Source organism: Pituophis catenifer, unplaced genomic scaffold (assembly GCF_029215685.1).
Source record: "Pituophis catenifer annectens isolate HBS135680 unplaced genomic scaffold, rPitCat1.0.hap2 SCAF_6, whole genome shotgun sequence".
Taxonomy (NCBI): domain Eukaryota; kingdom Metazoa; phylum Chordata; class Lepidosauria; order Squamata; family Colubridae; genus Pituophis; species Pituophis catenifer.
In genome coordinates, this window is record NW_027256886.1 from 23,031,746 (window position 1) to 23,048,924 (window position 17,179).

Below are 17,179 nucleotides of genomic sequence, written 5' to 3' on the forward strand. Positions count from 1 at the left end.
GGATGTTATATTGCAGAGGTTCAAACCCAAGGCCCAATTAATTGAAATACCCATGCCATGAAGTAAAATAAGGTGTTGCTTATACATTTTCACTAAGAGGATTACGGTGAACCTTTTTTCCCCATTTTAGAAAATGAGACTTAAAGGCCTTTCTAAATAAAATTTCTTCACTTCCCTGATCTAGTCATGTTGAACATCCCAATGACCAAGGAAATATCCTGTTGAACTGCTGATGAAATGACCAGTGCAGGTAAACTTCTATTCTGCCTTTCCTGCAAGAATTCAAGGCAGCTTATGCAAGGATCTCCATTTTATCCCCATAATAGGTAAATTGAGCTGAGAACAAGTTTCTGGTCCAAATCACTCAGTATAATTCTACAGCTCAAGGATGAAATAGAACCTGGCTCTAGCACTATCACCACTATTTCTCAGTAGCTGGATTCATGTATCTCTCAGTAACTCTTGAAATATCTAGTGGTTAGAAGGAGTAATATAGAGGTCAAATGAAGGGACATCTTGACAGAAATAATATATATCATGTGGAATAAAGTTTAAAAAATGGGATGAAAGAAAAGGAGAAGTTTTCACTATTCTAATTCCTTGCAGGCCAATTTATTTCAGGTTTCACTAAATATATTTCAACAGCTGCTTTTTGATTCCCAATCCTCAATATGTCTCAGAAAAATAGCAGATTCTTGGGATTCCGAAGGTTTAGTACTAATTGATGTAGTAACACTTTGAAACTGTAAGAATTGGGTTCATCTAGTGCAGCATATAAGCTCTAATTTTCCAAGGACTCTTGGATGGAATCAAAATGGATGAGATTAAACATTTATCTGACTTCTAAGAAGCAGCAATCAAGGAAATATTTTAGGGTCCTCAGCTGACATTCCTCCACTCTTCAGGTTTAGCATCTTGTGATCACCAAACGGCTGTTATCAGAATAGGAATGAACATTGCCTCGATTCATTTAATAAAGGATTCTTGTCCCCCTCTTGACATGATCCAGGAGAATTCTTCTTAACCCTTTTCTTCTTTTATTGATCATTTTGTTTCAATCCTTTCCTTTTTTTAAAAAAAAACAAAACCACTATATATGTGTGTTTTACCTCAACATGGCGAATATATCAGAAATGAGTACAAACGATTTCCTATCTTAAAATCAGAAGTTACTAACAAATCAAGCATTTTAGCAGTTAAAAGTCTATGGATTACCAGGTTATATCAGACATGGCAACTTCCACGGTCTGGAAAATAGATCCTCTGTTTTGATATCATAAATTTATTATTTATAAAATCAGATTATGCCAAAGTGGATAGAGATGTCTTTGAAGATTAGAAGAGTTCAAGTATAAGAATAGATGCATCTTAAATGCTTTTGGAGAATATAGCTTGCATCTTAAGGAAAAATCCAAGCTCAAAAAGAATCTCCCCAAATTGTACAGAAAAAAAAATGGCAATCATAGAGATAATATCACTATGAATATAAGTTTTTTATATAATAATACAAAAATACCAGCTTTGTAGCATTATAGCTATGAATAAAATTCTCTTTTAACCACAAGAAGCTATACTAGATTTGGTTATGTTGGTGATTCTCTACAAAAGTTATATTTGACCAGTTTAATGGTCCAGAATGAGAGCCTGTCTTTGCATGTCTATGTTACCATTTTCAAGAAAAACACACACATTACAACTGTTCTAGACAATAAGATAAATGTTGCTTAAATTTAATTATCAAAATGCTTCATCAGATGACAAATGTGAAAATCCAAATGCACATAAAATCTTTAGATGCTCAGAAGCAGACTCAGTCAAGTCATCTGAGGTATTCTGGTATTTATTCAGTTGTTTTTGGAAATCATGGTGTGCTTCAGAAGCAATATGTTTCTTGTCTGTTTGCAGGAGGGCATGTCAGCAGATTTTTAAGTATTTTTATTATTATGAATCCAAATATATACATCCCACATATGGAACATTATTACTGAAACAAAGATTCTGCTGATTTAGAACAATCATGAACATTATTTGTATTAATTATTTATGTCCCAATGTTTCATTATCTTGAAAGCTTATCTCAAAATCAGTCCATATATCAACACATTCTTTTACTTAAGGACTTTGTATTGAAAATTAACCATTTAAAGAATGCTTGTACCCTGACATTCCAATGGTATGCATCCATTCAGGACCAGAATAGTTCAGAATTAAATATAAAAGAGCATTACGTTATATAATTTTACAAACATGTTTGCCTTTTTTTAAAAAAATGACCAAAATTTGAGAAAAAACAGGAAAATCTTAGAAAAAACATGGAGGAATTTGATTACAACTGCACTAATTATAAGATATGCTTAAAAAATTAATAAATTATCTACAGTATTGTTTGGCTTTAGAAAGCAACAAGCAACACATTTGGTTCAATAGTTTAATCCTTTCTCATAGAGTTATCAAGTTGTCTTTGGATTGTTTTGATGAACACAGATTCAAATAGAAAGGAGAACAGACAGAGAAAATGGAGCCTATAGAGAGCCTCCATCTGGAAGAAAAAGAAGACCTATACGTAGTGTAAAATTGAGAAGAAGCAACAGATCCTCCACCCTGTGACTCATCACTTATGAGTATAAAAATAGGTGACATTAGGTTGTAAGACAACAGTGCTTGCCTATTTTTCTTACATCCAGTGATGGGTCAGTACCTACAATTAATCTCCAACCCAAAAAGTAATGGCACATAGAATAGGTTGTGATAGGCACACATTATCATCACACATGTGATTGCATACCCCATTCATCCATAACTTCTGACTTTGTACATCTTCTTTTGTAAGAAGGATATACTCTATATGGAGAGCCAAATTTGTTATGGGTGACTCTACTTAGCTGCTACCACTATAAGACAGTATCTAGATTCCAATGGGTTTCAGGGTACATTAACTTAAGGCCCATGCAAATTTTTCTGGGTGCTAATGCTCCTAAGGCCATTTCTGAAGAACAAGTGTGTGATGAAAAATGGGAAAGGTTCTAAATCTCACACTTAGCTACATTTCACATTCAAGCTTTTGCATTGTTTGGTATTCCCTTTTTTTCATCTGTTTTCAAAGTTTAATAATGCATTTACGTGACTTAGATTGTTCAAATTGAGCACACACCCCTAAAAGTAAGTTCCACTGAAATTGGCGGGACTTGCTTTGAAACCAATATGTTAATGAACAAAGTAAAACATAAAAGCTGAACGCTGAATGGAAATTAGGAAGGATCTTCGAAATAAAAATAAAAATGAAATTCCTACTTGGATCAGTTTATCATTTTCCTAGTTTAATCAGAATAATTGCTAGATGAGCCTTTCTGAGCAAGGCTTTTTTTGTTCTCTTTCTTAAAAATTCCACTTTATTAGTGCACCTGATATATCCTTTTTATGGTCCCCTTTGCAGAAAAGTCACTTCTATTGTGCTTAAAACATTCCAGATTTTTTTGTTCCTCTTGGCTTCTACTATGTGCAGCGGTGTTACCAAACACGACACTTTTTCACAGGATTCATGTAATCTTTATCAGTACATTTAAAGGCTTCAGAAAACTCCAGGTTGTTCTGCAGTGATCCCAGAACCCTTTAGAGCAAGAAAAACAAAAAACACAATTTAGTATTGCTGGATCTATTTGAAAGATCAACATTTAAAAAGAAAAAAAAATTGTCATGCTGGCTTTCTTCCATTGCCTTCTGGACCAGAATTACACATTTACTTTTCTTTCTGCAATAAGATGTATACTGACAAATCACCTTCTCTGCCTCCTCCTTCTCCTGTCTTTTGCTTTTTCAGTACCTGATACTCCATACTGGGACCAGAGAAATACAGTATAGTCAGCCTCATGGCTGCTATCACTCATATGTCATTTAGCACATGTGTAGCAAATTAACTTTCATTTCTATCATTTCATATGCTGTACTTAGCACAATCTAAGTCCTGATGACATCTCTGATGCTTGACCACAAACAATACATTGGATACCTGATTATAAAATACATCCAAATTAAAAGGAAACTGTCCTTGTGGACTAAGACAGGCACTACAGATTGCAACATAACTGGCTGGGAAAAAAGTGGACATATGTTCCAAGTTAGATAGAATTAGATGTGATCTTTCCCAACTGTCATGATGCTGCCAATAATAGGATAAAGATCTGCTCCAACTGAAATCTAATTTGGAAACACTCCAGATTAAGAGAGCTATTTTTTAAAAAACGATGCCAGCTTCAGAATTTTCATGCTGCTTTCATGAAACATAATGAAACATGAATAAAACAAAATGGTTCATTTCAAAACTGATATAAAACAGAGCAAAAATTTTGTTTGGTTCTGAAATTTTGTTGATCTCTCATGTATGATAAACATATTGTCTATCATTAGACCATTTAATTCAACAGAGCTGCTTTTCAAATAGTAGTGTGGAGGCTGTTATTATGGATAGGCTTTTCAAACAGTCAGTTTGTACTAGCTGAGAAAATGTTGAACTTATTTAAATATGACAGCCTAACTTCCATCACATCTCTTCCCCTCTCCCCCACTCCTATAGTGTCTTCCAAAACTTTATTTGGACATGGATGAATAAAATAGAATAGAATAGAATAGAATAGAATAGAATAGAATGGGATGGGATGGGATGGGATGGGATGGGATGGGATGGGATGGGATGGGATGGGATGGAATAGAGTAGAGTAGAGTAGAGTAGAGTAGAATAGAATAGAATAGAATAGAATAGAATAGAATAGAATAGAATAGAATAGAATAGAATAGAATAGAATAGAATAGAATAGAATAGAATAGAATACCAGAGTTGGAAGGGACCTTGGAGGTCTTCTAGTCCAACCCCCTGCTTAGGCAGGAAACCCTGCACCACTTCAGACAAATGGTTATCCAACATCTTCTTTAAAATTTCCAGTGTTGGAGCATTCACAACTTCTGGAGGCAAGTTGTTCCACTGATTAATTGTTGTAACTGTCAGGAAATTTCTCCTTAGTTCTAAGTTGCTTCTTACATGGTACATTCTTTATGCCAGAGGTCCCTTGGTGTGTGGTGCTGTATGGTAGCTGTACAGTTGCTACTGTCATCTTTTTTTTTTTTTACTCTTCCCTCCCTGCAGGATGTCCTTGTCTATTGCGGCTAGTAGAATGGCACTGGTTGTAATAGAGAGGAGGGAACACTTGGGAGATTATGTCTGCTTGATTAAGTGCAGTGGGAATGCAAATTGTTCCAGGAACAAGGAGGGGGAAGAGGAAACTAGCCAATATTGAATGAGGAAGAAAAAAGAATGAAGAAGAAAAACAACACTCTGGTGCTACAAAGTCCTACACATTAAGCATGGCATTAATCTATGAAGACAAGGGACATATTTTGATTTGAACATAAATAATAGTGTTGTTTTTAAAGGTTCATTTGAATACTTACCTGAATTTGCCAGGGCTGTGTACATCAGTTTTAATAGAATTGACAGCATATTCCGGCCTGTATGTCCCACACCATACCTTTGAAAACAAAAGAAAAAAAAAGTTTGCAGAAAATATGATTTCATTGAAGTTGCTTCTTTAACTTTTCTGAGGCCAACGCTGTGACATGGAATAGGAAATTGAGACAGTGTGTGGAATATTAATACAGTAGTTGATCTATACAAGCAGCTTGCCCCATTGCCAGTATGAGTTACCGATCATTTCTTGAAGCAGGGATGCATAACATCATCCTCTGTCTGCCTTCAGACCACTAGGAAGGCAACCTTGCCCATCTGTTCTTGTTACTCATCAGAAGTTGGATGTTTCAAGTTATGACAGCTCAAATGGCACAGTCTGGTTTACCTGCTGTGCTTCGTCTCATTGTAAAGTGCCCTCCCCTCCAATTCTCTTTCATCTGTAGCCATTTATTTTTTCCAAGTTCACCAGTGGAATGATGAAAACTTAGCCTTGCTTTTTTTTTTAAATAAGCTCACTGATGAAGCAATGAAAGGATGGACTTGAAACTGATAGGAATTCTGCCATTTTGTTATTCTGTCCCAAGGGACTTGAATATTTTCAGAACAGTGATCAATCCCCTTCCCTTCCCCTCCAGGGGAACCCATCACTTATGGACTATTGGAAATACAATACACCTAGAAAACATCACTCTGGCCAAAGTGATGGAAAGGACTGAAATCTGCAAAGGGATATCCTAAGCTGGCTTCATTGTCAGTGGTTTACGGACAAGAATCAAGCTGCTTAAATCTGCAATGCAGAAAAGTTCTTAGACAACGTCTAGATGCAAAGTGCTCTAAAAACAAAGTAGAGGGTCACAGGTGAGTTGGTTTCCTTTGCTCACCTCCAGAATGCATTCATTCACAGGGTAGTGATTAACTTAATCTGACAGGCCACACACCTCTTGGTCTGACGACCATGAAGGCAGTCGCCTTAGCAATCCTGCCAGTTCATATTAGAAGGAGAAGAGCCAGCCTGCTGTTTCCAACTTAACTGTGAAATTGTAACTCAAAATAATTCGCAAAGCTTTCAATCAAGCCCAAGCATAATACCTGTGCAAAATTCAGAAAGAATAGTTGTTTATGGTCCAGGTCAAGCCCAGGAAGCCGTTTCTCTTCTCCATTCTTCTGTACGTAAGAGTCATAGGCCTGGCAAATAAAGAGGAAAGGGAAAGATTGTACTGTTTTGAAACAGGACAATACAAGTAAGCATCCGTGAATTCAGCTCCCAGTAAATATACATCGGAAAGAAGTCTAAGAGGTCTGAGCTATCATAAGAATCAGGGGCATTACATTGATTTACCAATGTCCAGTTAATAAAGAGGACAGGAGAGAATCGGTCCAGCATAGGGTGATCACTAGCTTTTCCGTTAAAGAAAAGCGCTATTTCCCTCTCCTTTAAAAATATGGACAGAGAGTAATGTTCAAGTGGAGCTCAGGAACTCTTCCTGCCATGCTTGATTAGTATGCTGAGATGCAAATTATCTAACATGTAAGACAGCAAAGACACCATTCATACATTCATTGTTTCAATAGATCAGAATTAAAGTAGGAAACCAACTTTGTCAGTGCTTTTTTTTTTTAATGCTGCTTGTATTGCCAGCTAGTTTTGGTACACAAACATATGCAAACCAGTGGTGGGTTGCCCATGATTCAGACCAGTTTGCAAGAACTGGTAGTAAAACCGGCATGAGGCCCCACCCACTGTCCTGGATGTCATCATTGGTGATCTACACTTGCTTCGCTCATGTGCGCACATGATCCCATTGCGAACCGGTAGTAAAGGTGCACCCCTGATGCAAATGTTACAAACTGGACACTGGTAGATAATGTGGTCAGAAAAAAATGCCACGACCACTTTTAATACCTCAAATGGCCATTTCTCCAAACTCCATTTCTATCTATGCTTGTTTCAAAATCCTTTTGAAATTTCATTCTGAAAGGTAGTGTTCCTCTAAAAGATCCATCCTCTCTGATTCATCCATATAGATGAATAAAATGTTAAAACCTTCTTCTCTCTTATCATCTTAATGTCCATCGTGAATACCATCCCTCTAATATTAATAAGATTGTTTGCCAGATTAAACACTAAAGGACTGATGGTAAAATTCCTACCCAACATAATACCACTGGAAGTCACACTCTCAAGAAAATTTATTTGTGAGTCTTATACAGTTTGCCTCCCTCATTCTTAATTTGGCATGCCACATAAAATATAATGTGGTTTTCAATATGTTCTAAAATGTCAGTTTCTTCTACTTGGAAATGAAAATTGCATTTTGTGGATTGTGAAGCTCTGCCACAACTTTTATGCCCATCAGATTTTTTTCACATCAGTTCACACCTCCAATATACCAACATTTGGGTTCAATCTTCTATACTTTGTCTTCCCAATTTGATCCCCCAGCCTATGATGAATCGTAATGAGAAAGAATACAACTCTATGCATATCAGTTTGTCACCTGGTAGAATGTGATGTCCCACAACACCTTCCATAAAGTATAAAGTTAAATGTAGAAGCAAGTACACTGAATGAATGTATGAATGAACTCATATATTTGACCATTAGTAAAAATTGCCTATAGGAATCACTTTGCACTACTATGAAATATACAATTAATAAGAAAAAAAATTACAACCTTTAGGTACCTTATTTTGGTAAAACTGGTCATGGTTTATTGAGTAAAAAATTCTTTTAAAATGTCAAAATGTCATATAAAAATAAAAGAGTTTTAATCTCTCTGTACGGATAAAACAGTGCAATCCTTGCTGGAATGTACTTTGCCTTAGACATTTGGTTAACTTGATAATATGTACACATTTAATTAAGATTTTAAAAGCAATATCAGGCAGGAAGTATTTTTTCCATTACTACCATTCCATTTCCATTACTACCAGTAGGAAATTTTACATCATTTAGAATTTCATCAAATGATATTTCAGTAAATTAACTCCCAATAGCTTGCCCAATTCACTATAACATATTATTTATAACCTCAAATCTACTGATTACTTTTTATAAGTAGGAACTCTGAATTGTATGTTTAATTCTGTAAGCAGCCTAGCAGCTTTTAAAATTAAGAAACAAGAACATGATGGAATGTTGAGAAGATGCTTAGTGAAATAATGGAGTAATGTATCTTTGAGGGCCCATTAAACACATACAAATTCATGGATCTTAGCAGATTTGCAGAGTACTATCTTTCTTATTCTGGCTGGGGATGATAAATCTATTACAACATTAAAGGAGGGCAACTGACAGAGGAAGCAAGTGCAGAATTCGCATTTCACAGTATATTGTATGTAGAACTTGCACAACTACACAATGAAAATAATGGTGACATGCACCAGAGGTGAAGAGCTTTTGAAAGATATGAAAATAAAAGAGAGGAAGAGAGACAGGTTGGAGACAGAGTAGAATTGGGGAATACAATGACCAACTATGCATTAAAAAGTGATGTATATAAGTTTATATGGAGGAAAAAAACTTTAGGGGTTTAATAAACCAGACCTGTGTCAAAGAAGTAACCTGTATTTCAATGAATAAATTCCAAGAAATAATCTAGTTGTGAAGAAAGTAGCCATTTCTCACCCTGTATGCTTGTCTAATGCCACCATTATCAGCAATATTTTCACCAAGAGTATTGACTCCACTGAGCTGAAAGGGAAAAAAAAATGAAGAAATGAAAACGGACCCTGGTTTTCTTTTCTTTTTATTCTTTTCTTTCACTATCTAACTAACTAAAAATAATCAAGTTCCAAGAAGAACAATGAATGTCTTCAAGGTCAAAATACAATAAAAATTATGAAATCTAAAGGGAAATGTTTCATTATTAATTTCTGTGAAAGGGATCCCACAGAAAAAGAAAGGTCTGTAATATGATCTATTGCACACCTGGTTCAAATTTTCCATAACATATATATTTTCTGTCTTCCCATATTCCCTTTTCTATAAAAATTGGTCCTCTGCTTGCACAAAATAAACAAGATATTGCACAGACCTCAAGGTGAATTTTGAGAAATGGCTATTATGGTTCTTGAAGCCCATCACCAAGAATTTCCATAAGGATATGCAGTTACAATGAAGGAGTTTGAAATTCAAAATAAAAACTCTATTTAAGTGCAGAGATGGACATTTATAGGCTGTTAATGGAATGAAAATGATAGAGCTTAACATTGTTGCCTTGAGAATACATATTTGTTGTATTTACATATTCCTGTAATAAAAGACCCCAACTCTTAAGAGCATATAAGCATAATCAATTGATCAATATTTTCTATTGTAGGGAGAACAGTATAGTGAAATTCCAGTTAACCAAAATGAATAAACCTTATTTTAATGAACTGCTGATACTTTGATTCTGTACTAATCTGGAAGGCAACCCACTTTTAGTAATAAACGGGAGACATAAAGGTGAGCTTATGATAGAAAGCAGATAAGACTTTCTTTTATATGAAGGTAAGGGTAGAATTTGATTCCTGCTTGCTGGAGTTTTTTGTGTGTAGAAGAGGAAAGATCAGGGATTTTTTTTAAAAAAAAAATATTAAGCTAATTTTGGGCTTACTCTTCATGTTTTGTGAGAAAATGGTAGAAAATGAGTCCCTTGGGAGTTGGGCGGCATAGAAATGCGACAAAATAAATAAATAAAATAAATGATGATTTTTATCCATAATTGCAAAACAAAACAAGATGAACAGATCAGAGTGCTAGAGCCCTCTGTGTTGCCCATCCTAGCAAAATTTTGCTTCCATGGGCTCTTTTTTCTACTTTTTCCAACATTACTATGCAGAGAAGCTTGAAAAATTTATATTTAATTAATGACAGCATGTTTGAGAGCTGAACCTGGTGGTAAATTTTTCAAATTTGTACCCCGCATTTGACCTGCTTAAAAGTTTCAGAGACTGAGTAGATTTAAAATCAAAATGCCTGAGCACTTTGGTATTTAAATATTTTAAAATTACAGCTACAATATATAATACATTCTTTAAAATACATTCTATATACATGCAATACATAAAACACATATTTTAAATCTTAATTATCTTTTAAAAAATCTATGAACATGACAATATTCTGACAATATTCTGACAATAATGCAGAAATGTTCAATTATGCCAGTTAACAAAGACCAAATTTAAGTTAGGCTAACAAATAAGGATCAAACTAGTTTTTTTTTTTAAAAAAAAAAATTACCTGCTGAAATAAAGCAGGAGTTCTACAGTCCAGATAAATCTTTTGTTCATTTAAAAGCAAACAAGCTTCCATTTTCTCCTTTCAGGAATGTGAGTTGATAAGTACAGAAGAGTTTGAAGCTAAAATTTTGGATTGTGTCTGTATGTGTGTGTCAATGTATATTTCAGATTTGTATGCCAATCTCCCTGACAATCCCAGCCTGCATCAGTTTAATATTATGTCCAAACCGGAGTCCATTTTTCTATGCTATCTTTGAATTCTAGCAGATGAACCTTGAGAAGTGACAACCATCCAAATGTTGAACTTATCCTTCAGGAAACAAATTTGAGAATCAATTTGATAGGTGACACAAATGTTTAGATTTACTGAATAGTCTTCTAAGAACTGTTCCCCTATTTATATATGCTTTGTTGCATAATGAAATAAAATGGCACACCCAAAATATACATTGTAAATTTTGTATTAAAAAAACCCACATACGTTTTGTCCAGCAGCTAGATCCCATGAAAAATTCCCATACTGATATATCATGCACTGAGATTGACTTTTAAAATTGCTTGCAGATTCTTTAGTCCACCAGTCTATGAGGTCCCCTTCTGCATTAAAATTTCTACCTGCAATACAAATGAAATATGCATAAATAGAATTAGAAAGACATAGGTAATAAAAAATGGCATTATATCACAGTTAAATATGCTAAGAGTGTAGGGTTTTTTTTAGAAAACTTTCCTAAAGAGTTCAAGATAGGATCCAATATACACAAAGTAGGAATGGCTGTGGAGGTAGTTCTTAATTTATGTTCACAGTTGGGACCAGAACGTCTCTTGCTAAATGATGGGTTGTTAAGTGACTCATTATGTCACCAGACGTGTCACCAATTTTACAACCTTTTTTGCCACTGTTGTTACACAAATATGGCTTTTCTCTTCTTGGAAGCCAAGTGAAAAGGTCACAAATGCTGATCACATGACTGCAGGATGCTGTGACCTTCATAATTGCAAGCCACTTACCAAACACCTGCTTCATGATCATGTAGCCATAGGGATGCTGCGATGGTTGTAACTATGAGGACCAGTCACAGGTCACTTTTTCCAGCATAGTTGTAATTTCAAACAGATGGTCATATGCTGAGCGCTACTTTCATGAACTGTGCCTTGTGCCACATCCTTTTCTATATATATAAAAAAGGAACTTGTTTGTTGCCCTGCTGCACCCATTTTCAAGCTCACCTTGCATCAGTAAATATGTAGTGAACCCACAGCTTGGAAAAGAAGGAAGAAAACCTATTAGGAAAAAAGTATCTATTCCTAACTATAATGAAGCCAAAATGAGAAACTTGTGTAGTAATAAGATGTCATAAGCTCCACTCTTTTGCATTTGTGTTGTGAAATTACACACAGGTACATAAAGAACAGAGGCGGCAGTGCAACATTACCAAGTGTTTTGCCCAGCAAGGATACTTATGGGTATTTCCTTTTGAACTATCCAAATCACACCTAGTTCTCATGTACATTATCATTCTGACTCATTGTTGACGTATTCAGCCAGCATGCTTTTCAGTGATGCAACATATATCTGGTTACTAATTCTGCTGTTAATAGAATGAGTGAAGCTTTCACCCTCTCCAAGAGCTGTTTAGTCCACAGATTTGAAGCATAGGATATTTATCCTTCCATTGGCTTAATCTTATCCCAGAGAGTTTGCAGGCTTCAGATAGAAGTGTGTTTAGATTACGTAGTCTCCCCTAAGCTTCCATCTGCTTGCACATCTAATGACTGGCAGAAATTGCCTTCTGCTGGTTCCCCACTGCTTCATAATAAAGTATCGTGCAATGCTAGGACTAAATATGTCTATTTTTTATATTATCTCTATCTCTGACCAGGTGTAAACACAGATAGTCTTCGCTTATTGACCACGCTTTCAGTGACCATTCAAAGTTATGATAGTGCTGAAAAGGGAGACTTATGACCAGTCCTTGAAGTTGTGATTATTGCAGTATCCCCAGTTATTTGATAGGAATCCAGGCAGTTGGCAACTGGCACATATTGATGATGGTTGCAGTATCCCATGGTCACAGCATCACCATTTGCAACCTTCATAGCTGGCTTTCAAAATGTAAAGCCAGCAAGAAGTCGCAAGTTGCAGTTATGGATATCACATTTAATGAGCCACAGTGATTCGCTTAATGGCTGCAGCCAGAATGGATGTTGTAAGTTGGCATGATCACATGTAACCTCATTTACTGACTGTGCCATTTAGTGATGGAGTTGCCAGTCCTAATTGCAATTGGTAAGGTGTAAGTGTCTGTATGCATATGTAGATGTATAGGGATATATGAATGACAGGACTAACATTTCAATAAGTTGCTTTATTACAAATTCCTAACTTCAACTAATGTCCTTGATATGATGTTTTGTATAGCAATATTACTTGCCCCCAACAATTTGGATCCTCATTTTACCAACTTCAGAAGGATGGAAGGATGAATCAACCTTGAGCCAGTGAGGATCGAACCCCTGGCAGTCAGCAGAAGTAGCCTGCAGCAGTACTGCATTCTAACCACTGCGCCACCACATAAGCACTCTTACGTTAGTTGATTGGCATTTTAACATAATGAAAGCATTTCCAAGAAACATGGGCCTGGTAATTTGTTTCTTTGTTGCTCTTTTCATAGGCAAAAGGGAAATACACATGAATAGACACAATAGTAGGCAAAGTTAACACTGTTATGTCACACTAATGTAGCATGGTAGTTAGAATGTTGGATCAGACATAGGGATATTTTAGTCATTCTAGTCTACCCTCATCCACTGAAACTGCTTTGGAGTCAATTTACCATACAGGCTTGTTGTGGGGATAAAATGTAGGAAGGTAAAATGAGTTTCAATTTGGGAGGGAAAAGGCAGGATATAAATCAAATCACTCACTCATTCACTCGCTCACTCAATCAATCTTCAATTGGTGGAGTACTTTTTTCCTCTAGTGCAAATGTTATTGAAAAATATTATAGCAATATCTCTTTTCCCCTTGAATTCTTAATGTACAACATTTATGAATTCTTGTTTGTTTGTTTGTTTTGTCTTACCATTGTCATCAAAGCCATGGGTGATTTCATGTCCAATGACCATGCCAATTCCACCAAAATTCAGAGACTTAGACTGTGATGCACTAAAGAAGGGCGGCTGCAAAATCCCTGCAGGAAAAACTATACAGAAAGATGAGACCAGGGATTTCAGTGTTAATATCTTGTATACCTGCAGAACTTTAAAGCAGAATAAATTCTAGCAAGGAAATAACTGGAGATCAAATTCAGTTATTGCTCTTTTTGCATTGTGCTTACATCCATCTGAAAGTCATTTTCATTATAGCAAGATATAAATATATAATGTCTTGCTCTTGATCGTCTCAATTGCTATGTCACCTAACAGGACCCAGAAATTAAAAATGGCATAAGGAATACTGTTAACAAAGAAAGAACATTGCTACTCATTTTCTATTTTGCCTGAGTTGTGTCTAAGGAGAGAATTGAACAATACAAAAAGCTGATTGAAGGAGAAGGATTATATTTCAGTTTAATAGATACACAGTGGTCTTGAATGAATTTATATATGTGCACGTTTATGTTAGAATATGAAGTTATTTGCCAGTGATCTGACTGAACCTCTAAGTATTATCTTTGAGGAAATCTGTAAAATGAGGGAAGTACTAAAAACTAGAGAAGGTTAAATATTGTCCCTGTCTTCAAAACAGGGGGCAAATAAGATAGCAATAGCAATAGCAATAGCAATAGCACTTAGTCTTATATACTGCTTCACAGTGCTTTACAGCCTTTCCTAAGTGGTTTACAGAGTCAGCATATTGCCCCCAACAATCTGGGTCCTCATTTTACCAACCTTGGAAGGATGGAAGGCTGAGTCAAACTTGAGCCTGGTTTCAAACTGCCAAATTGCAGGCAGCCATCAGTCAACAGAAGTAGACTGCAGTACTGCATTCTAACCACTGCGCCACCAAGGATCTAAGGATCTACAGACTATAAGCATGACAATGATAGTAGATCATTGAATACTAGAAGATTCTATGGCATATTATAAAGCAACCAATCTATAAACTCTCTGAAAACAAGATTGTGCTTAATAAACATTCAAAGCAAGAGAAATCTACAAAGAGGTTTTAATTGCCTATAATTTAGTGGATGTCAGATTAAGTGGAACAATTTTAGATAGGACATACCCTCCCCTCCAAATAATAGACAAGTCTGTTGCATCTACATTTCTGGTGAGTTATGTCACTTACGTAATGATGCCATAATAAACATTATGCCATTTAAGTTAATTTACATCACTTGCTCAATTATGTCATTAAGCAAATCACCACATGATGCCATATGCAATTTAATGGATATTTGGGAGTAACAGACACTTGTTCTCCCAATTGAACTATTAAGACTTGATTTATAATTTCATTTTTTAAGTAGGCAATTTATGTTAAATCTACTTTTTAAGCAGGTAGTTTATGAACATAATGTATCTTGATTTTAGCACAGCATTTGTCAAAGCATTTCATACTTAATTAGTCATACTAATTAAGTATGAAATGAAGAGCAAAACACCATAGCAGACACAGCTCATTATTGGCTCCTTATCAAATGTGAATGAGAAACTGTTATTCCATAGTGTTCAATATTTTTAATGGAATTGGAAGAAGTGGACTGAGTACTTATGAAGATGAAGCAAAACTAGGAATGAGACCTAATATTCTCAAAAACAGAAACAAAATTCAAAACAATATTAATAGATTAGAGATCTGTAACCAAGAGTTACAGTATATATCTTTTAAATGAAAACGTATTCATTTTTAAAATATCAAAAATCTAACTTCTGATTTAACTGCTACTTTAGGTATGATTGCAAAGTTTAAATGATGTGGTAAGTTATGTGCCACATTTGTAGCTCTGATACATAAAAGTGTATATGAATAAAGTATGTGGGAAGTGTTTTAAAAATTTCCCATCTTTCTCCACTTTGAAGACACATTTTCAATGTGACTTTGAAAATACTCTTTACAGACTGAAGTGAAGTATGAAATTTTAGTATTGCCTCTGTAATGAATTTACTAAGGCAAAATTTAATTTCATTCAAGTAAAAGTCCATGTATGGAATTTTCTCATCTTATGTTTTTCTTTTCAGCTTCCTTCAAAACAAATTATAAGGATATATTTGGGTGAAATAGATAATTCTTTCTCCCTCCCCTCTAGTGCCACAGGTGAAAATAGTTCTTTTCAGTTGACTAATTAGTATTACATTTTAATTTTCAATTTCTTGATGTCACACTGGTGAGGTAATTTTGAATAAAACACCCATACCTAGTTATTCACTTCTTCTTTAGAAACTGCTCATTGACTTATAAAAGGCATTTTACAATTTTCCAGGGTATCTTTGAAGATTAGGGTAATAACATCAATCAGCATGATTATATAACAGCATTAGCTCTTCTAAATTTGTTTCATTAAAATAGGGCTAAACTAACTCAGAACATTCAGAGATTCGGTCACTGAGATGTGTAGCAATATTACTAGTTTTCAACGTGTTTCTTTTCTTTTCTTTTTTTTTTTCAAACAAAGAAGTTGGAAATAGTCTGAGTACTATTAAACTCCCAACTCTCCTGCATAAAACAGCTCCGAGATTTTCAGTCCCATTTTCATTTGGGAATGTAATTTTTCTATAATAATTTTTTTAAATGCTGCCTTTAGGCTAAAAGGGATTGCCTTCCTCTAATGTGAGAAATGAAATCAATGCTCTTGGGAAGGTCTCTCCCTTCCAGTTGTTTTTTGCTCTGTTGAATCTTGTTGAATCTATCAGGTTGATATTTCACAATTTCCAAAGGAAAACAGAATTTCCTTTCCAACCCAGACCTTTAAAGCAAGTAGCCAAAGTAAATCACAAAAGAGAGAAAGGTTATAAAACCACCTCAGATAAGAACTGCATTCTACATAGCAAGTTATTGAGCTTCTGGTTAAAAACATGAGATCTCCAAAAAGTATGTAATAGTATCTGAGCTTCAGTATAGAAAGTATAAACGAGCAGATAGAAAGGAAATAAATTCCAAATCCTGACCCAGTCATGATCCATACGAATGCTGGGATTTGACAGGAGGCTTAAAAAATCACTTTCTCCTTCCCAAGTGACTAGAGCAGTTTCTTCCAAGCTAACATTCTCCTCATGTGCTGGACTACAACTCCTCATCAGCTTGATTGGGTGCAATTGTAGACAGCCCATCTGGAAGGCAGCAAGTAGGGATGGCTAGATTAAGCAATATTCACTTACCAATTTGATTTCTGCTAGGTGAATAAAATGCATTGACAACAGCAGCTCCAGTTATCCATCTGCAGAAAATTTAATTAACGCATGAAAATGTTAAAGTTGACATCCAGAGGAGGAGGAAATGTAATATATTTTAATTCCTCTGAATCTGGATATTATTAAAACAAAACA

The 17,179-nt window shown here is 35.2% G+C and overlaps 1 protein-coding gene across 1 annotated transcript in view; it reads right to left on the minus strand.

Moving 5' to 3' along the window:
• Window positions 1-3,374: 3,374 nt before the first annotated feature.
• The window catches only part of MME (membrane metalloendopeptidase), a 53,891-nt gene continuing 40,086 nt past the window's right edge, over window positions 3,375-17,179 (minus strand). The window contains exons 16-22 of the mRNA XM_070945069.1: window positions 17,012-17,070; window positions 13,774-13,893; window positions 11,169-11,302; window positions 9,087-9,152; window positions 6,548-6,643; window positions 5,443-5,519; window positions 3,375-3,607 (exon numbers count right to left, since the gene is read on the minus strand). Coding sequence (XP_070801170.1) covers window positions 3,508-3,607; window positions 5,443-5,519; window positions 6,548-6,643; window positions 9,087-9,152; window positions 11,169-11,302; window positions 13,774-13,893; window positions 17,012-17,070 — 652 coding nt within the window. The 3' untranslated portion in view covers window positions 3,375-3,507. The remainder of the gene's footprint in view (window positions 3,608-5,442; window positions 5,520-6,547; window positions 6,644-9,086; window positions 9,153-11,168; window positions 11,303-13,773; window positions 13,894-17,011; window positions 17,071-17,179) is intronic.